At 36.3% G+C, this 24,583-nt stretch overlaps 1 protein-coding gene across 6 annotated transcripts in view; it reads right to left on the bottom strand.

The window, feature by feature from the left end:
• NELL2 (neural EGFL like 2) overlaps positions 1–24,583 on the bottom strand; it is a 399,234-nt gene that overhangs the window by 237,182 nt on the left and 137,469 nt on the right. For all 6 annotated transcript variants that reach the window (XM_013063029.2, XM_013063030.2, XM_013063032.2 and 3 more), the window contains 6 exons: positions 5,948–6,121; positions 5,762–5,858; positions 3,356–3,428; positions 3,102–3,184; positions 2,052–2,180; positions 514–616 (listed from right to left, as the gene is read on the bottom strand). In XM_013063029.2, coding sequence (XP_012918483.1) covers positions 514–616; positions 2,052–2,180; positions 3,102–3,184; positions 3,356–3,428; positions 5,762–5,858; positions 5,948–6,121 — 659 coding nt within the window. The remainder of the gene's footprint in view (positions 1–513; positions 617–2,051; positions 2,181–3,101; positions 3,185–3,355; positions 3,429–5,761; positions 5,859–5,947; positions 6,122–24,583) is intronic.

The raw sequence follows: 24,583 nt of genomic DNA, 5'->3' as shown, positions 1-24,583 counted from the left end.
GAGAGCATTTCCTGACATCTGAAGTGAACCCCACGGGACTAAGAAGGTCAAAAAGCTTCCCCACTCAAGGGTTTGAGCCCTTTTTTCATGAATTGACACCATGGCCCCGTCCACACTGGACAATCCTATAATAAACATGCTCTCAAAGCTCACTTATATCGTGGATTTCCTCCGTCCAGGTGGCTGAGTGTGGACCATTCTTCATCTATTCTGCAGGTATGGGTATCAAGTGGTGCAATGAGAGAAATGCCTACCGCTAAGTTCCTTACAGATCTTTCCTACTGTTGTCACTATACAGAACAGATTCCTCTAAGAAAAAACTTTCCTGTTAAATAAGAGTATAACATTTATAAATGGAAAAGAACTGATCAACCAAAGTAGAGAAGGTATTCTTCCAATTCACATCATTTCTAAAAACTTTTTAGGGTGCCCAGATCAATAATGAGTAAGTATTTATTAATAGAAGATTTGTTTTTGCCAAAACAAAATATTCAACATAAAAGTTATGCTCACATTTGCATTCCTTACAGCACTTGCCATCCACATATGCAAGGGCCGACTTAAGGGGGCAGTCAGGAACCGGACAGATCAGAGTTTCGCACTGGATGGTTCCATTCTGAGAAGAAAGCAATATTTAAAAAATTTCCAAGTTGCAGTGTGATAGCCTGAAAGTACTTTTTAATCCTAAATTTCAAACTCTTCACATAAAATGCCATAAATACTACTATTCTTTGTGTTTATTACACAGTAAAACCCATACTACAGGGACCTACAGTAATACGAATTGGGTCCTAACACAGTTGGTGATTAGCTCCCATCTTCTGTCCAGTGATGATGCTACACACCCTAGAGTTCTCCCCCTTCTGGAGTTAGAAGGATGAGAACATGGATGGAGGGAGGAGCACACACTGACAACGAAATAGCAAGTTAGGGGTAAGCCTCATGTCTGCCCAGATTATGCACAAAGTGAGTATCCACAAGCCAGGGGATTTCTCAAATAGCTGCTGCCCTCCTGCAGACCTAGTCTCGGGACCCAGAATCTTCCCATGGATATTTAAGCACCACTACAAAGCAGCACCAAACGGCAAACAGAATGGCAAGAAATTCATTTCCCAATGGTCAAGCAGAACTCCCAGGCAGCTAGCTGTTTTTCTAGTCACCTTATTGACTTCACTATACATATCTTGCATTTTACTCAATTTGATTTTTGTCCCCATTTAACAAGGTGGGAAGGTTTTACTGCATTGGTAAATGCTATAATTTTGGTGGAAACATTGTATTTTCCCAAACAGAAGTCATATGATGCATGCACACACACATGACTATCTCATGACTTTAACATTAATACATGAAATTCTGTTTTTTGAACAAACTTAAGAAATTTTTTTAAAAGGCTAATTCACAGAGACCTCTGGTCTCTTTCCAGTAAATGACTTTAAACTGATGAATTCATGTGAAATTTAAAATTTAAAAACCAAACTAGTCTTGACCTTTTCTTGGAAAATGAATCTATTTTTAAAATAGTAATGTGTTAAATATTTCTACTTTATGAGTATGCAATTAGAGAAATCATATTTATTTAAATTATCTAATTCTTATTCCACCACATTAGCAAACCTTTAAAGATTGCTAAGGTAAATTCCATTACTTGTTTGTATGGCTCAATCTGGTGACAATATTTCATACTGCATATAATTTAGTTTTATTTAAATGCAGTAATAAACCCATGAGGGGAAAATCCCTTGAAATGTTAAGGAAAATGGATAGAATCCTTTGGGAATCACCTTCGCTAACCCAATTTAAATTGTTAACTTCGTGTGTGCACCAATAAACTTAAGCTTTATAGCATTCCTAAACCATAATCATTTTTATAGGCTAGAAAGTATCTTTAATAATGCAACACACAGTTCTTTAGATTTGACCGGGTTGGCTAGTGTTGTGTCTTGGAGGAAATGGGTCTTGAAATTTTCATGATTACATTGTTTTAATAAATTTTTAAAGAGTGGGGGCATCTGAGTTCCCTTCATCTGAACTCTCAGAGGAAGCCATACCAGGCACGTGCAGTTCTTACAGCCGTCTGTCCAGGACTCAAATTCTCGGTAGGTGGTTCCCTTCATGGTGCAGGTCCTCTCACAATAGCACTGATCCAACCTATTCATTCGCTGCTCAGCTCGAGACAGCTGTGGCACAAAGGAAGGGGTTCACAGTGTTCACCATTCCAGCAACACAGAAAGGAAAAATACTTCAGTAGGCATCGGAATTTTTCTGCATATAGCAGTAATGATGGCTGGGCCCATCTATTATGGTCATCGATATATTAAATATATATATTATATATATATACTTTAAAAGAAAAGTTTTTTCCCTCTTCTTTTTAAGGTAAATTTCATTCCTGCTTTTGGATTAAAAAAAAAAAACAAAACAACAGCATGATTTACAAGATATAAATGGGGGTTAGGTAAAAACGGCATCACTCACACTGCAGAGAAGGGTTTTCCATTTTTAAAAATGTTTAATTTTATGAACATGCTTACTCAAGTAAAGAAACAAATCTCAGAATTTGTTGTGTCAGAAATGAATCATAGATATAGGAGACAACTTGCAGGTTCTTAGTAACTACTATGAAAGGTAACAATAGCCTGGTGAAATTGCAAGGAAACTTGACACATGCTCAGGGAAGTGAATAATCTACAACAGCAACACAGTGGTAGAAAGCATCTGTGGGACCATTCCCTTGACGTAATTCTAGGGTCCATATTCTTCACAATGCCTCCTCACCTCCATCCTTACAAAGAAAAACTAAGTAAAAATAAATAATAAAAAAACTAAAATAAACAATAAATTCTACCGCAATAAGCAATGTGAAAATCAGGTAATCTGCCTCATTTCTGATTTACCGAATCATTTGTTACACAGAAGGCTAGGATTTGAATATTTATAAGCCCTCTCCTTGAGCAGAGATTTAGATTCAATCCCAGCAACAGTGTAGAATAAGAAAAGTCTCAAAGGTGAACATTTGTGGTTATATATATATAAAATAAACTGTAAAGAACCTCAAGGATTCCTGAGCTCCCTGCACTGTATTTCTAAGTAGCTTTTACCTTGGCTGATGTTTTGGCCAAAATATCCTGCAGCTCCATGATTTTCTGCACGAGTCCATGGAAGTCATTGCAAGTTGGACAGGCTGAAATCACAAACAGTACATTGATCAAGTTGTGTTTATAAGGAGGTCAATCTAGTTAAGTCCAGGCTGACAACTAATGTATGGGACCTCCGATTTCAAACTGACATTCTGGACAAAATTAAGGAAGAAATGCACTTTTTTATCACACAGCACAAAAACTAATGGACTTACTGCGATTAAGATCTGGGCACTGAGCAATAAATCCTTGGGGCATGACAAGTAATTGCACATCTTGCATTATACCCTGTGTGTGAAAAAATTTTAAAAAGACATATTACTTCCATCTACCCAAATTATGTTCAACAGTCAAGTTCATGAAGGAAAACATTTACAAGATAGACGCACCAAGATCCCCGACAACATCTTTTTGAATACATTACTTCTACTTCAAACCAAAGGGAAAGAAATACATCAGGCAAAATAGATGATTACCCATGTACTCTCCTATTGGTAATATTTTTAAAGCCTTAAGATTAAATGTCAAGATATAATTAAGAGGGAATAGTCATGTTGTTTTGAGAAGTTATTTTTACTTAGCCACTGGAGAAAGGCTTGAAAATGACCTTTAAATACCAACCCGAAAATCACTTCTGGTTTCAGCAACAGTGAAACTGATACCAATTTTAAACTAACTGCAGCCATCAAAAAGAAAGATAGAAAAACGAGTCATAAGTGCAGTACTCATCTGAGCATTTCTCATTTTTCAGTCAGATCTTTCAGAACTAATTTCTCAATTTATAAAGGACAACAGATTCATTAAACAGCTGCCACAAGACTTAGTGACAAGTGCTTAGGAGCATGGAAAGTTTAGCATGAAATTTTTAAACATTCCAGCTACAAATGACCCATTTATTACAGAGGGCCACATCACATGTCTGTATGTAAAATTTACATGTATCCTTAGTCGCTAAGGCTTAATTACCTTCCACCTTCCTGAGCTCTTAAAGCAAAGGCCAATGGTAACTCAAAAATAACCTCATCAGACGCACTCCAGCTGTCCCTTTCATCTACCATCCTTCTCTTCCTTCATCAACTTTACATACATTTTTAATTAATATTTCACTTCTTTCCTCTGAAAAATGCAAACAGAATGTCTAATGACAGGGTGACAGTACCAGCATATTATCAAGATAATTTTGAATGTACCTACAAAATAACCAAATATTGGCCTATATCTCCTATGTGTTTTATTAATAGCAGAGTATATGAAGAATGTCAATATGAATGATAAATATTTTAGTATACTGTGTGGAATTGCTGGATCTGTTGTTTGCTTGGGGTTTGGATTAAAAAGGCAACTTCTATACAAACTCCTTATCACTTGGAAGCAGCAACATGAAAACAAGGTTACCATGTACAGTTAAACAGTGTGTGCACTGTACAACTCCACTGGACACCACTCACAATCTACAGTAAAAATTATGACCCCTAAAGAAGTACTAGGAATAACGGACATGTGAGAAGGATTCTAAGGCCACTTCTGGGCCCCACGGGAAAGACTGCCATGATTAAATAGAGGAGAGTATTGACACCTACAGATTTGCCATCCCATATGTGGCAAAAAAAAAAAAAGGCACTGATTGTTTAGGATCTATGAGCATGGAGTCGATTCCTCATGGCAAGCTTTGGGCAAGCCACTTAACCCCTTTGATTCAGCTTATGCACAAGTAAAAGGAAAAAAAAAAAGCCTACTTCAAGGCCAGGAAGACTAAGATTCCGGAATAGCACATAGAAAGCACCCGGTTTCCAGGTAACAAACAGTTTTAATAAGTTTGAAAAACACCTTCCCAGAAACACGTACTTAGAACACAACTTCAAAATCACTGGTACCCACTCTACTCAGAAATCCATGAGTTGGACACAGAACCCATTATTCTTGTTAACAGCCATTCGCTGAGCCACTTCAATGATATAAGCACTGTCTTAGTCCCTAGAGGAAAATGATTATACTACCGGTTTGCAGTCAAGCAATTTTCTGGACTTTATTTCTTCATCCTTAAGATACAGAAATTTAAGCGAGATGTCTTTTGGATCATCTACAATGATTAAATTCTATGGAGTGTGTCTCTAAATAGGCACTACAACAAAGATACAAATTATGACTGTTTCCTAGTTTTTGACAGATTTGTGCATATATATGTATTCTTCTTTCACTTTCTGAAGTACATATAGACCATGAATAGTGAATATTGAGAAGTCTTCAACCCTCTTATTACTAACAACCTTATAAAAGTATCATCAAAGGTGATGTTTCAGTGGCAGTTTGTTTATAAATTAACATCTTAGGTATTTAATACTTTGAATCCCTAACCTCAACAATGATATGTTAGTTTCCTGACTGCTACTTTGTGATCATCTGTGTAAAGTCAAAGATCAAACTTATTCAGGAAAAAAGAGAAAACACTGTAGGTGAGCTAAATAAAACCCTTATGTTAAAAAAAAAATAGACAAAATAGAAAAAATATACAAACCAAGTATTATTTTGTTTCACACCACAAAAAGCAAAACATCACTTTCCAAACTCATGAGAAAGCATTTATATTTCTATGCTGTCATCAGCCCTTAGCCAAAACATACCTTAAAATATCCATGTGCATTATTTCTCTGTCCGAGCCAAAATGTTGTGCCCAGAGGCAAGTCTGTGGAGGGCTTTTCTACCACTCTCTCATATATTCTATAGAAAGGAAATATCAGATAAGCAGTGTGAATTAACAGTCATTTCTTAGAATCTTCCCCTTCATAAACTGAGAAGATTTCACTTACTTATTGCAGTCAACATGCAAAATCAAATGGGAGGCACTGATGGCTAAAGAGAGCTTGTGCCACTTGTCATCAGCCAAAATGTACGGAAAGACTTCTGTATGCGGGTGGTGACTGCCTGAGCGGTAATGCAGTCTGACTTCATTCCGATGGCCGCTGCTCTCCAGTTCCAGGTACCTGCACAGAGAAGAGCCACATGGGGCCCAGTGAAAATAAAGTTCCAAAATTATGGACATGACATCGGGCCCCCAAAAGATAGAGTCTCATGCTTTTCCTATTCCTCTCACTGAGGAAAACTAAACATTATATTGTAAAACAGACATAGGAACGGTCTAAAAATATGGAGTAAAGAAAGAAAATCACTGAGAAACCTTACAACCTAAGGTGGTGGTTTCCTAGGTTTTCTTTTTGTCTCATATATCCCAGATTTCATTGAGGAAACCAGCAACCTGGGGTACTAGTGAGTACAGAAAAAAAAAAAAAAAAAAGAAAAGAAAAAGAAAAAGAAAGAATAAAAATATGTGATATAGCTATAGATATCTTCTTACAAAAGCTTGCTCTCTAGCTAAGGGCCAGGAAGTGGAAGATTCATGAAAGAAAAACTTTTAGAGAATAACCACTCTATTCCTAACAAACATCACAGGGAAAAAAAAACAAAAACAAAAAAACCCTGGCCCCATCCCCAAACAGACAGTAAAGCTTGTGGGGAGCCTAGATTTCTACCTTCTTAAGGCACCCAATACCTCCACTAGGGTGGTGACAGAAAAGGCCAAGTAGAGAACCAAGACTTTAAACTCAGTCAGCTAGTAACAAGGCCCCTGATGGCATCAGTGGAGAACACACTGGGGCAGAGCCTGGACTTCCACCCCCATCCAGCAGTTACAAAGTGTACTGCCCCTTCTCCACTGGGATGGTGTCAGAGAAGATGCAGTGGAGAGTCAGGACTTTCACCATCACCCAGCAGTAACGAGACCACGCCAAATGCAGTATCAGTAGAACCATGTGGGGAGTTGGAACTACCACCCGCATCCAAAAATAATACAAGCCCCCCCTCAGTTCTCAATAGAAGGCCAAGTGGGGAACCTCCTCCACCTGTAAGTAACAAATGATACCTTCACATTTCTTACCAGATTAATGTCACAGAAAATAGCTAAAACCAGGAATTTAAGTAAGGCACAAGTCTCAGAACATTATAGAAAAATGTTTCATTTCAAAAATGGAAAACAAGGTTTCAACTGAAAATCATATGCCGTATCAGAACCAAGCTCTCAAATTTAATGAAAAGAAAATCAAAAGATACCAACACTGCAATGATAGTTGTTAGAATTACCTGCCAACAATTTGAAGACACATAGACAAAAACAAGAAATTATAAACACATATGGACACTTGAAACAAATGAAAAAACAGAAAGACTCAGCAAACAAACAAAAGAACAAAATAAATAAAGGAGAACCAAATGGAAGTTTTAAAACTGAAAAATACAGTAACTGGATTAAAAAACCCAAAGTATGGGCTAAACAATGAAAGGGAGGGGACCAAGAAAAGAATCGGTTAACTGAAGACAGAACAAAAATAATCCAATCTGAATAGAGAGAAAATAGACTGGAAAAAAAAAATGAACAGTTTCCAAGACCTGAATGATTATAACAAAGAATCTAACATTCATATAAGCAAAGTCCATAAAAGATGAAAAAGAGGGTGACCTGAAAAAGTACTTGAGAAAATAATGGCTGAAAACTTCCCAAACTTGGGAAGAGATATAAGCTCACAGATTTAAGAATCTAAGCAAACCTCAAACAAGACTGATTAAAATAAATACTCATTATAATTAAACTTCTGAAAAATAAAAACAAAGAAAAAACTATTGAAAGTAAGAAAAAAAAATGATACATTGTGAATAGGGAATAGCAAAGTGATAGTGGATTCCTCAACAGAAACAATGGAAACCAGAAGGAAGTATGGCACAGTATTTTTCATGTGATGAAAGAAAAAGCTGTCAGCCCAGAATCTTATACCCACCGCAAATATCCTTCAGAAATGAAGAAGAAATCAAGACATACTCAAATGAAGGAAAACTATGATAATTTGAATCAAGTTTTAAACTTAGGTATGTTATGTGTAAAGTACTTAGTGAATACTGCAGAGGACATGTAGAGGAACACCTAGATCTACACCTCTGAGGTAGAAGGAAGAGTTTGGAAATCATGGGCATATATATTGCACTGAAAGTCATGGAGGCAGAGCCATGAAGAAAGCTTGAACATTTTGAGGAGGAACCAGCAAAGCAAACCCATAAGTGTGGCTAGTGAAATTCAGAGGAGATAAAAATGAGGGTGGTGTCTCAAAGGCCTAGTGATTAAGAAGTCACCTCAAGAAAGAGAAAGCAATCAACTGTATCAACTGTTGCTGACAGGTCAAGTAAGAGGAGGACTTAACTACTGGATTTAGCAAAACAGAGGTGTGTGGTAAGCCTAAAACTCATCATCAAACTGCATAGGGAAGAAAGTCTGCTTGAAGAAGGCTCAAGAGAGAATGGGCAAGAGAAATGAGGGAAATATAGACATTTTGAAGAGATGGGATAGTAGCCATGGAAACACAGGTGGTAAATGGAGATCTGTCTCTAATTGGTAAGAAACAGTACAAATGTTTGTAGGCCACTGAGAATAATCTTATAGAAGAAGGAATTTAGCTATCACTGGAAGAGAAAATAAATGTAAATAAAACAGAAACTATAAAATAAAACACAGATTAACTAAATTAATATTTTTACTATGTAAAAATCAAAATTTCCTCAACAGAAAAGATACCATAAATAAAATTGGAGAACAAATGACATTCTGTATGACAAGGGGTTAATGTCTACAATACATGAAGAACACCTACAAATCAATAAGAAAAAGCAACTCAGTGGATTCACCAATCACAGTGGCAGTAATCAAAATCATTACAAATATCGGTATCAACATGAATGTGGAGAAATAAGCACGTTCATACACTATATGGCAGAATAAATTGACACAGTCTTCCTAAAAGGCAGATTGGTAAAACTATCAACACATTAAATGTGAATACTCTTTAAATCAGTAATTCCAAGTCTAAAAATTGATCCTGCAAAATAACAGCACAAATTGGCAATGATATATACAGAAGATGCTCACTGCAGATATATTTAATATAGTAAAAATCTGATAAAGTGCCAACTATCCACTCACAGAGGAATTACGACTCATCCATACCCTGGAACATTCTATGAAAGAATGAAGTTCAAACAAGAAACAATGCATGGTTTACTATTAACAAATAAACAAAAAAAAACTACAGAAACTCATGTGGTTTGATAAAATTTGTGTGTGTGTGTATATGTTTAGAGGGAAAAAAAGATTAAGAAAGATACATATCAAAATGTTAACAGTAGTTGCCATAATAAATCAATTAGGAGAAGAGAATGTGAAGAACCATCTCAGATATTTTATACCTCTAAATCGTGTTCACTAACTATGCATCACTCTTTAATGCTTATATGTATAATCACTATATACATAGTTAAGATATAAAGTAAACTAATTGGTCAAGGATATAAGCCATGTTTAGAACTTAACAAGAATAAAATAAAACTCCAACTTGTGTTGTTTATTTTTAATCCAGAAGACACCAACTAGAGAATCCTTCTTATATTATTTGATAACAAGTATTCATTATTTAATCAATTCAATGAGTAAATTCTACAATAATAGAGAGGTGTTTGCATTAAAAATAATAATAGTAACATCAGCAAACACACTGCCCTGTTGTTATAAATCTGTAAGTTCTTAACACTCTGAGGCAAGAACCCTATTGCTGCCGTCAGGTAGCCTCCTCTAGATACTATTAGAAATGTCACCTGCAGTAAATTCCTAAACTTGAGGCACTAGAAGTAGCCTGCATAACAACAAGGCTGACACTATGCCCTACAAACAAGAACCCTTCAGAGGTTAAATATTTTACCAAAAGCTACATTTTCATTAGCATCATTTATTCAATTGTAAAAAAAAAAAAAAAAAAAAAAGAAACCCTGAAATAGATTCACAATACACAAAGAAACAGGTAGTGAAGAGAAAAATAATGATGTAAAACACTTAGAAGTGTGTCTATCACATGGATAGAACAAATAAATATTCGTTCCTATTAAGGGAAGGGAAAACAGGTTGAAAGAAGTTGAGCCAAATCCTTGAAATCAGTAACTATTAAGATATAGAAAAGTGTACACAGATGTGAAGTTGCACTAACATATATGACTACTGCATAATTACATGTTACAAAGTATCTTATTGAACACTGGGTCTATTTTAACTAAGAATTTTTCTAATAACAGCCATCTTCATTTCCAGAAGGCCACTGTGTCTCAGTTCGAGGCAGGACTGGCTTGCCTCCTCTCCTGTCCGCCCCCCGCAAGGCTCAGCAGAACAGAGTGGTTAAACACCCCAGCCCTAAAGCCTGAGGACTCACATCCCAGTACCCCTCCCAAGAGTGGCCAGCTGCTTCACCTTTTTGTTCCTCATCTGGTCACTCAACTATAAAACAGGGATATGAACTGTACTTGCTTCAGTTGACATCTCTAAGGATTTGAATGAGTTAACTTAAGCAAACACTCAGAATATTACTCAGTACAGACAAAATACTCAGTGAAGATAGTACACGTTAGCTAACTTTTTCAATTCAAAAAAGCAAAGGTGTCAAATCTTCCCTCTTCTTTTCCGTGGTACAGCCAAAGATGGGCTGCCAACACACTCCAGCAATCAGACACTCTTTCCTGAGATTCTTAATGGAGCACAGCCAAGGAGGGAAGCCAGTAGGCACCCACATTGTGCTAGGGCAGTGGCATCCTGGTCAGCTATGTTCAGGTCACTCTGCATCTTGCTTCCTGTTTGCTGGCCCATCAGTGTGCTTTTGGTCATTAACCCTTCCAAATTCTGATGCCCCAGGCTCAAATCAGTTCCATAATCTGTCCTCCGGCCCACTGCCTCCAAAGTCATCTTAAAGCAAAGAACCTTAACTGATATATTACAATTGTGACCATGGAAAAAACACAGAATGAAAATATCAACATTTTCAAGACTATTATTGAGTAATAGAACTATCAGTGATTTTTAACCTTCTTTTTATTGTTCTTTTTTCCCCTTTTATCCTCAATGAGCATTTTTTACCTTAAATTAAAAACCACATTTTAAATCCCAAGAAGGTAATTTGTCACACCTGAACATACCATGTCTCCCTGATTTGTTATTTATAATTGTGAGAAGTAACTAAAATCAGAAATAAAGTTCACCCTTTATAATAATTTATGCCGTCGTTATTCAAATATCCTTTGCATTGGAGGAAATATAAACTAATTTAAGATTAGGCTTCAGAGAAATAGGCAACAGTGGCAGGACATCGTTCATTTTAACAACCTCCTTCATAGTTCAAGATCAAAGGATGAAAATAAGGTCACGTCTCATCTGACAAAAAAGGTTGCACACAACACGAAATGAGACAGTTTCTGCTGCCTTAAATTAAACCTAAATGGAAGAACGATTAGATCACCTCAGTCCAGTTCTTCCTCAACTTGCAATGGGGTTATGTCCTGATTAACCCAACCCTAGATGAAAATGCATTTACTACACCTAACCTACAGAGCGTCATAGCTTAGCCTAGCCTCCCTTAAACATGCTCAGAACACTCCTCTCAGCCTATAGTTGGGCAAAATCATCGAATGCAAAGCCCATTATGTAGTAAAGTGTTGAACATCTCATGCAATTCATTGAATACTGTACTGAAAGTAAAAAACAGAACGGTTGTGCGGGTACAGACATATTGTATCAGTTGTTTACCCTTGTGACTTGCTTGACAGGCTGGGAGCCACACAGCCACTGCCCAGCATCATGAGAGAGCATCTCACCACATATCACTAGCCTGAGAAAGACCAAACTTAAAAACTAAGAGTACAGTTTCTACTGAATGTACCTCACTTTCTCACCAGTATAAAATTAGAAAACTGTAAGGTGAACCATACTAAGGATAGGACTGTCTGTATGTTAGGCTAGAAGCCAGCTGTTAGTCACCTAAAGAAAAGCTCCATGCACTTCTAGTGCCAAATATATCATCAGAGGAGCTCGTGGAAGGCACAATTGCACAGGAGTTACACGCACAGGCTCTGGAACTGAAAACCCAGCTCAGCTTCTCACTAGCACCTTTGACACACTTCCTGCTGCCTCAGTGTCCTTGCCTGTAAAATGAGGAATCGGTGTGATAATCCACAGAAAGCAGAACATCTGAAACACAGTGATCACCCAATAAAGGATAACTGATTTATCATTTGTCAGTACATAATCCCAACGATAAAGCCCAGCTTCTTAAAAAGCCAATTCTGTGAAAAACAGGCAACTTGAACACATTTTGTTTAAGTGAAAGAATGCAGAAATGGGAGACAGGAGTTCTAGGTGAAAACGGAAGATTAGGAACTAGTTGTCAGCCCTGGTATTATTATAAGGGCTCTAGCATAAACAACAATATATGAGAAGTGGAGTCCAGTGGTAGGGCCAATATTACTGTGAGCTCCTCAGCTTGCCCTTTTGTTATACAAAATTGACTATTTCACCTTGTCACTTCCAGTGATTCCCTCAGAAGTTAAGGGAGATGGGAGAATGGGGATAAAGTATATTTTTTGGCATCCTTCATTACAGCCATTTTGGTCCTATTTTTGTTAGTCTACTTGTTTTTAATGGCATTTGGTCATCAAAGCCAGGTGGTATAATGTGGTAATTTAAGAGGCCTCTGAGACTTATTCCTGTCTCTACTCCCTACTAACTGTGATAATGGGCCAGTGAAAAACCTCTAAGCTTCAGTTACCTCTCCTATCAGATAGAATAAAAGTTATAACTTCATATGGTCATTGTCAGAATTTAACAAAATAAGGGATATAAGTGCTTACTCTACACCGTTCTTGACAGAGTGAGCCCTCCATACATGTCATAATGATGATTTACATCTCCTATGAAACAAATTTAAACATCACTAAATTTTCAGGGTATATTTGAACTTAAGCATGAATCTCAAACAGATCATTTTAATGAGAATCCATGCTTAGAATGCTCATCTATGATACTTCCATTAAATGGTCACCCAGTCTAAGAACATCCAATGACCAAGAATTCATGATTTACTGAGGCCCGTCATTTCATTTTTATAACAAACACCTTCCTTATAGGAAAGCATAAAGGCAAGAGGTTTTTCTAAGCTACAATTTATGAGTGCATTTATTCCAACAAATAGACTAAGGGTACAGTGAATATGGCAGTGACCAAGGCCAAGTACACTGAAGCTTAGAGATCCTTAATAACAAACACCTTATTAGGTGAAAATTATGCTTAGCCATTGCAACACTAATAATAGTATTACTCTAAAAGTCTTTCCGAAAGAAGAAGAATGTGGCAATATCAGTGAGGAAAACAAAGCTTTTTTCATGAATAATATAGCCAGAAGCCAAAATGATATCACCAAGGGGAAAGATCAGTAGAAAATGGAATTAATTCATGACTGAAGCCCTGGCATCCAACATGATGGTTTGAATAAAAACCTCTCCATCTTACTACTCTATATAACTGAGTTAATAATAAAATAAAAGGAAAAAACGTTATTTAAGAAATTGAGATAATTTATTACCACTGATGATGAGGCCAGCAAGACACAAAGAAAGGGGTACCTGGGTGGCTCAGCTGGTTAAACATCTGCTTCAGCTCAGGTCATGATCCCAGGGTCCTGGGATCCAGCCCCACACTGGGCTCCCTGCTAAGCAGGGAGTCTGCTTGTCCCTCTCCCACTGCCTCTCCCCCCTTCTCATTCACTCTCTCTCTCTCAAATAAATAAAATCTTTTTTTTTTTTTTTTTTAAAAAGACACAAAATCTGTGAAACAACACTAAGCTATGATCCTGGAAGACAGGATTTAGTAGTATCAGGTGCATTTTTTTATCTTCTTCTTCTTCTTTTTTTTTTTTTAAGAATTTATTTATTTATTTGACAGAGAGAGATCACAAGTGGGCAGAGGCAGGCAGAGAGAGAGAGGAGGAAGCAGGCTCCCTGCTGAGCAGAGAGCCCGATGCGGGACTCCATCCCAGGACCCTGGGATCATGACCTGAGCTGAAGGCAGTGGCTTAACCCACTGAGCCACCCAAGCACCCCTCAGGTGCATTTTTTAAATATCAATTTGAGGAAGGTCTTATACAAGGATGAAGAAAGAACAGATATAATAAAGCACAAATGAGTGGGTATTTCACAGCACAAGGGTATCCACAAGAGTCACAGAGTTTGAAAGAAGCTATTGGGTAAAAGGCAGTGCCTACTAAATGCTAGGCTGTCTTATTATCTCATTATCTCAACTGTCTTTTTTTTTTTTTTTAAGATTTTATTCATTTCACAGACAGAGATCACAAGTAGGCAGAGAGGCAGGCAGAGATAGAGAGGGAGAAAAAGGCTCCCTGCTGAGCAGAGAGTCTGATGTGGGGCTCAATCCCAGGACCCTGGAATCATAACCTGAGTCAAAGGCAGAGGCTTTAAGCTACTGAGCCACCCAGGTGTCCATCTCAACTGTTTTAATTGGGACTGAGGCCACACGGGCAGAAATTAGACAAAGACTGGAAAGAAAGGGTTCAAGGAAGTAGAAGACTCAAAGGAAATGAGGCTTCCCTATTTTATCAAGAATGAACACAAGAGAACATGGTTTTAAGGTTGAGGAAGACCCTCTGGGGAATATGGACTTCTCTGATGACTGAAAATGCATACATGCAAATGTGTACAAAATTTGGCTTGCAAACTCTGCAAGGGATTCACAGATCCCACGAAGTCCATTCAGGGACTCTAAGCTAAGTATTCCTCCATTTTAGGAAGACCAGCAGAATATAGCCACTTGAAAAAGTTTGACGATATGGTTTGATATATATTTTTTTCTGATATAAAATAATTAGACAAAAATTCAGAAAATACACAAAAGCACGAAGAAGAAAATTATGATCACTAATGGTCTTGCTGGAAAGAGCTGATTAATATTAACAGTTTTGCATATATCATTTGCAGTCTTTTTCACTTAACCATATACTCAGATTTTCTTTCCATGTCAATAATGTAAAGCCATATCCTTTTTATTGGAAGCATGGTATTTCATAGTGTAACCATGCCATAATTTAACATCCAATTTCATATTACTATTTCCAACTTTTCCTTCTTTATAAAAATGTTTCAATACATGTCAACTATACTTCAAAAAATATTTCCATACATATTTATTTGTGCATCTAAACAATTAACTCCTTGGAATAAATAACTACAAATGGAATTGCTGGTTCAAATGTTATACATATTTCAAAGAGATTTGTTATATTCACTCATTTACTCATTCAGTAAATATTTTTTGGAAAACAAATTAAACCTAAAGCTAGCAAAAGGAAGGAAATATTAAAGATTAGAGCAGAAATAAATGATATGGAAACTAAAAAATAATAGAACCAATCAATGAAACCAGGAGATGTTTCTTTGAAAAATTAATAAAATTGATAAACCTCTAGCCAGACTTACCAAAAGAAAGGAGAATGGACCCAAATAAATAAAATTTAAAATGACGAAGAAGAAATAAAAGCTAACACCACAGAAATACAAACAATTATAAGGAAAATTTATGAAAAACTGTATGCCAACAAGTTGGAAAACCCAGAAGAAATAGATGAATTCCTAGAAACACATGAGTTACTCTAGGAACATATAAATTACCAAAACTGAAACAGGAAGAAATAGGAAATCTGAACAGACTGATAAACAACAAAGAAATTTAACCAGTAATCAAAAACTCCCAATAAAAAAAAGTCCAGGGGCGCCTGGGTGGCTCAGTGGGTTAAGCCGCTGCCTTCGGCTCAGGTCATGATCTCAGGGTCCTGGGATCGAGTCCCGCATCGGGCTCTCTGCTCAGCGGGGAGCCTGCTTCCCTCTCTCTGCCTGCCTCTCCATCTACTTGTGATTTCTCTCTGTCAAATAAATAAATAAAATCTTTAAAAAAAAAAAAAAAAGTCGAGAACAGATGGCTTCACAGGTAAATTCTACCAAACATTTAAGGAAGCATTAATACCTATTTTTCTCAAACTATTTCAAAAAAATAGAAAAGGAAAGAAAACTTCTAATTTCATTCTATGAGGACAGCATTACCCTGATACCAAAACCAGATAAAGACATCACTAAAAAAAAAAAAGGAAGCAAAGAAACAAAGAAACAAAGACCAATATCCTAGATGAACATAGATATAAAAATTCTCAGTAAAATACTAGCAAACTGAATCTAACAATACATTAAAAAAATCATTCACCATGATTAAATGGGACTTATTCCTGAGATGCAAGTATGGTTCAATATTTGCAAATCAATCAACAGGATATACTACATTAGTAAAAGAAAGGATAAGAACCATATGATCATTTCAATAGATGCAAAGAAGCATTTGACAAAGTACAACACTCATTCAAGATAAAAATCCTCAACAAAGTAGGTTTAGAGAGAACACACCTCAACAAAATTAAGGCCATATCTGAAAAACCAAAAGCTAATATCATCCTAAATGGGGGAAAAAATGAAAGATTTTCCTCCAAGAAACAAGACAGGGATGTCCATTGTCACCACTTTCATTCAACATAGTACTGAGAGTCCTAGCCACAGCAATCAGAAAACAAAAAGAAATAAAAGGCATTCAGATTGACAAGAAAGAAGTAAAGCTTTCACTATATGCAGATGATATAGTACTCTACATAGAAAACTTGAAAGACTCCACCAAAAAAGCTGCTAGAACTGGTAAACAAACTCAGTAAAGTCACAAGATATGAAGTCAAGATACAGAAATCTGTGGCATATTTATATACCAATAATGAAGCAGAAGAAAGAGAAATTAAGGAATCAATCCCATTTACAATTGTACCAGAAACAATAAGATACATAGGAATAAACTTAAGCAAAAAGGTGAAAGACATATACTCCAGAAACTATGAAATACTGATGAAAGAAACTGAAGATGACACAATGGAAAGATATTCCATACTCATGGATTGAAGAATAAATATTGTTAAAATGTCTATACCAGGGGCGCCTGAGTGGCTCAGTGGATTAAGCCTCTGCCTTCAGCTCGGGTCGTGGTCTCAGGGTCCTGGGATCGAGCCCCACATCAGGCTCTCTGCTCAACGGGGATCCTGCTTCCTCCTCTCTCTGCCTGTCTCTCTGCCTACTTGTGATTTCTGTCTGTCAAATAAATAAATAAAGTAAAATAAAAAATTTTAAAAAAATGTCTATACCACCTAGAGGATTCTGCATACTTAATGCAATCCCTTTCAAAATACCAACAGCATTTTGCACACAGCTAGAAGAATCTTAAAATTTGTATGGGACCACAAAAGACCCTAAATAGCCAAAGCTCTTATAAAAGAAAAACAAAGCTGGAGGCATCACAATTCCAGACTTCGAATTATATTACAAAGCTCTAGTGATCAAAACAGTATGATACTGACACAAAAACAGACACACAGATCAATGGAAAAGAATAGAAAACCCAGAAATGAACCCACGATTACACGGTCAGTTGGTCTTCAACAAAGCAGGAAAGAATATCCAATGGGAAAATAAATATCTCTTCAAAAAAAGAGTGTTAGGAAAACTGGATAGCAACATGAGAAGAATGAAACTGGACCACTTATTTACACCATAAACAAATATAAATTCAAAATGGATTAAAGACCTAAATGTGATGCCTGAAACCATAAAAATCCTAGAAGAGAACACAGACAGTAACTTCTTTCACACTGATGGTAGAATTTCTTTTTTGATGTGTCTCCCAACGCAAGGGAAATAAAAGCAAAAAATGAACTATCAGCACTACAACAAAATGTAAAGCTTTTGCACAGCAAAGGAAACAATCAACAAAACTAAAAGGCAACCTACAAAATGGGAGAAGGTATTTGCCAATGACATATATAATAAAGGGTTAGTACCCAAAATATATAAAGAACATCTAAAACTTAACACCCAAAACCTGAATAATCCAATTAAAAAATGAGCAGAAGAAATGAATAGACATTTTTTCAAAGAAGATATACAAATGGCCAACAGACACATGAGAAGATGTTCAGCATCACTTATCACCAGGGAAATGTAAATCAAAACCACAATGAGATACAACCTCAAACCTGTCAGAATGACTAAAACCAACAACACAAAAAACACCAGATATTGGCAAGGATGTGGAGAAAGAGGAACCCTCTTGCACTGTTGGTGAGAATGCAAACTGGGGCAGCCACTCTGGAAAACAGTATGGAGGTTCCTCAAGAAGTTAAAAATAGAGCTACCCTACAACCCAGCAATCACACTACTAGGTATTTACCCAAAGAATACAAAAACACTAATTCAAAGGGATACATACACCCAGATGTTTCTTGCAAAAGTATTTACAGTAGCCAAATTACGGAAGCAGCCCAAGTGTTCATGGGTAGATGAATGGATAAAGAAGAGGTGGTTTATATACAATAGAATATTACACAGCCATAAAAAAGAATTAGATTTGGCTGTTTAAGACAACATAGAGGGTATTATGTTAAGCAAAATAAATCAGACAAAAAGAAATACCAGATGATTGCACTAATATGTGAAGTTTTAAAAAAAACAACAAATGAATAAACACACAAAAAACTGAAACAGACCCATAATTACAGAGAACAAGCTTCTGGTTGACAGAGGGAAAGGGATAGGAGGATAGGAAAAATGGATGAAAGAGAGAGTCAGAGAGTGAATAAGATACAGGAATCAAAGACACAGCACAGGGAACATAGTCAGGATATATATAGCACTGTATGGTGCCAGATGGTAGGTACCCTTGTGTTGAGCATAGATCTGCGGAATCACTATGCAGTACACCTGAAACTTATGTAAGCTGTGTGTCAATTACACCTCAATTTAAAAATAAAATTGACAGGGCACTTGGGTGGCTCAGTGGGCACTTGGGTGGCTCTGCCTTCGGCTCAGGTCATGCCTGCCTCCCTGCCTACTTGTGATCTCTCTTTGTGTCAAATAAATAAATAAAATCTTTAAAATAAATAAATAAATAGATAGATAGATAAAATAAAATAAAATTGACATGTAGGAACATCTGGGTGGCTCAGTAGTTTAAATAACTGCCTTCAGCTCAGGTCATGATCTCAGGGTCCTGGGCTGGAGTTCCGCATCAGCTCCTTACTCGGTGGGGAGCCTGCATCTCCCCCTGCCTCTGCCACTCCCCCTGCTTGTGTTCTCTCCCTTGCTCACTCTCTCTCTCTCAAATAAATAAATAAATAAAATCTTTAAAAAAAATAATAAAGTAAAATAAATAAAAGACAAATAAAGCATGACTATCAACTTCTCTAGAGAGAAAAAGTGGAGTGAATTATCCCCTGAATTTGTGAAACCATCTGTGATAGATGTTATTGGTCAAATAGAATTCAAAAAATAAAGAAATTATATTTTCAATATCCAATTCTCACAACACCTTCAATTTGATATGAAAGGACCAAAAAGTAGACATAAGTTGAGCACAGCCCATAAGGGAATACATGCTCATTGAAGAATCATTAAATTAATAAGTCATTTAGTACATAAGATTCCATGTACTTAATTTTAATTTAAAATGTGGTCAATATGTCACTTTCTAATATCCAATTTGATTATTCAAATCAAGCTCTTTTGTGAAAAAACTAAAATTAAACTCGCCCTTTCTGGATGAGTTTTAACAGTTTCACCTGTTAAAATGGTTTAAGCCAGCTCTGCATTGAAGGAAAGCACTTGGTGATCTCTTAAATTCCAGTAAATACATAAATATTATCAAGGTTTCAGATTAATGGCGATTGTGTGTGTGTGTGTGCATGTGTGTCTATTTAAAAGAATATACCAATGTTCCTCTCAATTTCTAGATACCATGGCTTAACAAGTATATTGAGGTATGCAAGCAACCACACTATTTCAAAGAACAAACAACAAACAATATTTCTGGAAGAAGATGATATCCCAAGTTGGTGACTTTTCATCTTCACCTTCACCTAAAAAATGATTCCTGATGCTTTTAGGGATACATCCATCTGGGGTGAGTAAGTGGCGCTCAGAGACCCTCGATGCCCTATGATTTCATGCAGTATTTTATCTGGTTTCAAATCTTCCTCTTAAGTTAACAATCTGCCTTCCTTAGGTCCTAAAAATCAATAGGAATTCTTAGGCTGAAAGAGGTTAGCCTGTGTTGGAATTTTCGGCAGCTTTATGTGTACTACATTGTGAAACTATGGGCAGACAATAAAGGAAAGGCACTGATGCATTTAAGACAGCGAGAAGTTCTAGGCAAGCTGTATTTGAAAGAAAGGAATTAGTCACAGGGGAGAGTAAGCTGTCAATGCTGCAGCATCTGTTTTCTGACATGCTTCATGGGTCATCATGTCTCCTCTATCGTGCAGAATACATAAGAGCCAAGGAAGAAGGTAATAGGATTCATGGGTCACCCACTAAGGTGACATTTTGCTCTTAGTGAGCCCATTACCTTGAGTTCCCAATTGAAATAGGTACAGGACACCCCTAACTAGAGGAAACAGAACCAACCTGGCCCCAAATCCTAGCTAATACAGAAATGCCAAGAAGGCAGGAATCTTGTTTAAGCGTTAGCATACATTTTTTATGGCAAGGCAGTTAGAAAAATTAAAAGACAAATATTTTCCCAGCTGTGCCGACTGGTTTTGTGTATACTGTAGCAAGTTCAATAGGGCCACGATGATGCTGTTGAAACAAAGAAGTTAGCTGTAAGGAAGACAATTTCTGGATCAAAATTTTTAGTCTAGCAGAAAAGACCCAACAGAGGAAAGATAGATGGCTATTGTCTCCAAGAGCAAAAGAAAGCACGATGGCTAAGCCTGTCAATAGAGGTCTAGGATTTTGAGGGAAGTAGAAAGGCCATGAATGGGCTCTATAAGGAGCAGAAAATTGTCAAGTGGCTGGAAGGAAGGGCTAGTTCAAATGTTGATTCTGCCCCTTACTATTACCTTGGACATTGGACTTAACTATTGAGGGCCCTCTCCTTATCTGCAAAATAGGGATAAAAATGGAATAGGAATAACCTCCAAGACAGTGATGAGCACTCAGTGAGATTAATCCATGCAAGGTGTTTAGAGGATGGCATGATAGTGTGGGAATTTAATAAAGTGTTAATGTTTACAAAGCAGAGAAAATATTCCAAGGAACCTAAGAAATCAGTGAATGACTACAAACCCTGAGATTAGCAGATGCTCTGCACTTCCATCCCACCACTCCACCAATATCTTTTGGCCATCTGAAGGTCAGGTATTTTACCAGCACAGAGGAGACTGGGAAAAAGAAACAAAGGCCCTCAAAGAGCTTCGTCTTCCATAATTTTCCTGAATAGACACTTCCCGGGATAATAATTTGCTATAAATGTAGGCATCCTCATTCATGTCTACATTCCTGTATTTCTGCCAAGTCTTTATTTTACATCATTTTATTTATATCACTTTATTTTTCTACTGTTTTCATATTTATTATTTCATATCATTCTACATTATTGAATCTATTAGAAATGGTGAACTCAAAAATAAGCACAGTTTTTCTTAATGCAACTTAATAAACCTTGGACTCTGACAAGTTAGAGGTTGAAAAGGTTTTTGTCATATGTTTAACTCAGTTACTGGCTGATGAAAAGCAGTCATATTTATTTTTAAATAAAGAAAATATGCATTTTTAATCTGTTAGAAATGTCAAAAAGGAAAATCCCAAAACTAGATGAAATAAAATTTTTGAAAACCATAATAAATGGAATAGCCATAGAAGACTACATATAAGAGCCCATCAGCAAAATCTGCTTCTAGCATATCTTCTATACATTCTGATCTTATTTTTATGAAAGTCTGTGATATTTTCGTCCAATAAATGCAATATGGTCTATAAAGCTAGCACAAGAAATGTAGAAAAGGTAGGAAAATGGAAGTAAGATGTTATTTTCTCTGAATACATTCAATATAAATGAATAATTTTCATTAAAGAAAAGTACAGTAGTTAACTTAAAGATGCCTTACACAGTGAATGCCGATATGCACTTAAAATGAAATACAAAAAGTTTCACTTACCATATTTGGGAAATATATTTTTATATGATCTATATTACTCAATTTTTATAATACTAGAAAATGAATTTAAAAGTTAACATGAGTTTCAATTTTCAATGTCATTTTTAATTCATGTCACTAAGAAGCAATACTTTATGATTCAGGTGGGTATGGCCAATGGATGTTAAGGACAGAGAGTAAAGGTCTGATGAGGAATAGCATACTGGAATAAAATTGGAGTATCACCCCATAAAATACTAATTGAAATCAGAAGGGAAAAATATTGAAGAGCCTGGCAGATCACCAACTTGACCAGGTGATCAAGGTTAACATCATGAGTAATGAGACAGACTGATAAAGTGTACCACCTCTAGATGTGGTGTACTGAGGAGAGTCAGCACCACTTCTGCAGTATTCCCGGCAAGAATGCATGGCCTGAGTGATGAGGAAGCATGAGATGGACCCAGGTGGAGGCTGATCCTAAAGAATGAAATGCCTGTACCTCTAAAACCATAAGGGATACCAAAGACAGAGAAAGGTTAGAATTGCTCCAGACCAAAGTTGATTATGAGATAAGACAACCCAATGTAACGTGCTCTTGGATTGAACCCCGGGCCAAGAAGGAAAAAGTGACATTGTTTGGATGGCTGGTGAAATATGAATGGGGTGTGAAGACTAGATGATACTGTGGTGTCAATGCTGATTCCTGGACTAGGAGGTTATATGTTGACTATATAGGAGAATGCCCTCATTTTGAGAAAACACTCACCAAACTATTAAAGGTGATAGAAAATATTGTCAGTAAAAGTCATACTGGAATAAAAGATAGAGGGTGATGAAGTAAATGAGTGAAAATATTACCAATTAGGAATCTGGTAAGAGGAGATGTGGGAGTTCTTTGTACTAACATCATATTTTTTCCTGTAGTTTTGAAACAATTTCAAAATAATCTTTTTTTTTTTTTTTTTTTAAAGATTTTATTTATTTATTTGACAGAGAGAGATCACAGTAGGAGAGAGGAAGGGAAGAGATCACAGAGAGAGGAAGGGAAGCAGGCCCCCTGCTGAGCAGAGAGCCCGATGTGGGACTCGATCCCAGGACCCTGAGATCATGACCCGAGCCGAAGGCAGCGGCTTAACCCACTGAGCCACCCAGGCGCCCCTCAAAATAATCTTTACTTAAAAGCAAACATTAACCTGGGAAAACTCTTGCATGTGTGATTGACAGTACGTTGACATCTCTTACATATAAAAAAAATTCTTATGAATAAGCAAAAAAAATTGCAAGATTCCCATACAAAAATGGGAAAGGATATTTATAGATCATTTATCAAATCAGAGACACCAACAACGTAAAATACAAAAACTTTACAAATTCGCAAATATTCAAAGAACAGTAAATTTTAGAAATGACAGCCATTTCTCAGATGTCATATAAGCAAAAAGTACTTACATATAATCCTCAATGTCTCAAAATGTGTACATAGTTTAAAGTTGAAGTCATTTGCAAAGTAAATTTTTCCTCTGTGTTTCACTCAAAAAACAAATCTTACTTCCCTTTTGGTGCTGTTTAAGGCATTTTTACTGGCTAATTAAGTAGGTGTAAGCTGAAGTATTCAGTTATTTGCGTACTCTGGGGCACATCCAGCACCCTCAAGAATAACCAAACATAATTTTACAATACCTAGAGGTTTTAAATAACCAAAGGTTAAAGTTCAGAGGAAAGATAACAGCATGTCAATCATCTTATTTCAAAATGCTCAGTTGATAAAATCACTGAACAGAAAAGGCAAAATATGAATGTGTTTTATCTAGCTGTTATGAAATACACTGATACATGGTTTCAACCACAAAACAAACTCCTCTCCAAGCTCAATGTAATTCAAATATGCACAACAGCAAGAAAAATAAGATTTCTTAAGTAATAGAAATAACATAAATTCCACTGTCAATATTGACATCAAAATAATAATTAGCATGGGCCTTTTGAAAAGGCACAAGCTTCACCATAACTAAAGGATATAACAAAACAAGTTACAAATAAGCTGAATTGTATTTCCTTTCATTTAATAAGAAACTGCAGAAAGATCACTATAATTTTTTAAATGAGCTTTCTGTAAAATAATTCGAGGTTATTGATCAAAGGCCTATAAAGCATTTAGGAAGCTTTACATTGACTCTGGAAGACAAAAGCGAGAAGATTTTAATGCTAAAGAATTAAAATATATCACAACAATTCCTCAACCTTCATCTTGGAAAAGATCATCGAAATGTCATTGCTATATCAATATATGGCAGTTTAAGAAAACAGAATTAAATGAACTTTGATGGCACCTTGAAAATTTTCTTATTATACTCAGAGTTGTATTCAAAGAATCCAACTTTCTCCCAGAGACAAAAGAGAAAGAAATTTAAACACTATGAAAGATGTTACTTTTGATACAAAACAGAATCCATCTTCCTGGTAATACTG

This window comes from Mustela putorius, unplaced genomic scaffold (assembly GCF_011764305.1).
Source record: "Mustela putorius furo isolate JIRA1106 unplaced genomic scaffold, ASM1176430v1.1 tig00537227_pilon_pilon_pilon, whole genome shotgun sequence".
Taxonomy (NCBI): domain Eukaryota; kingdom Metazoa; phylum Chordata; class Mammalia; order Carnivora; family Mustelidae; genus Mustela; species Mustela putorius.
Note: the sequence above shows the minus strand (reverse complement) of the source record. Positions and strands in the feature narration are given on the sequence as shown.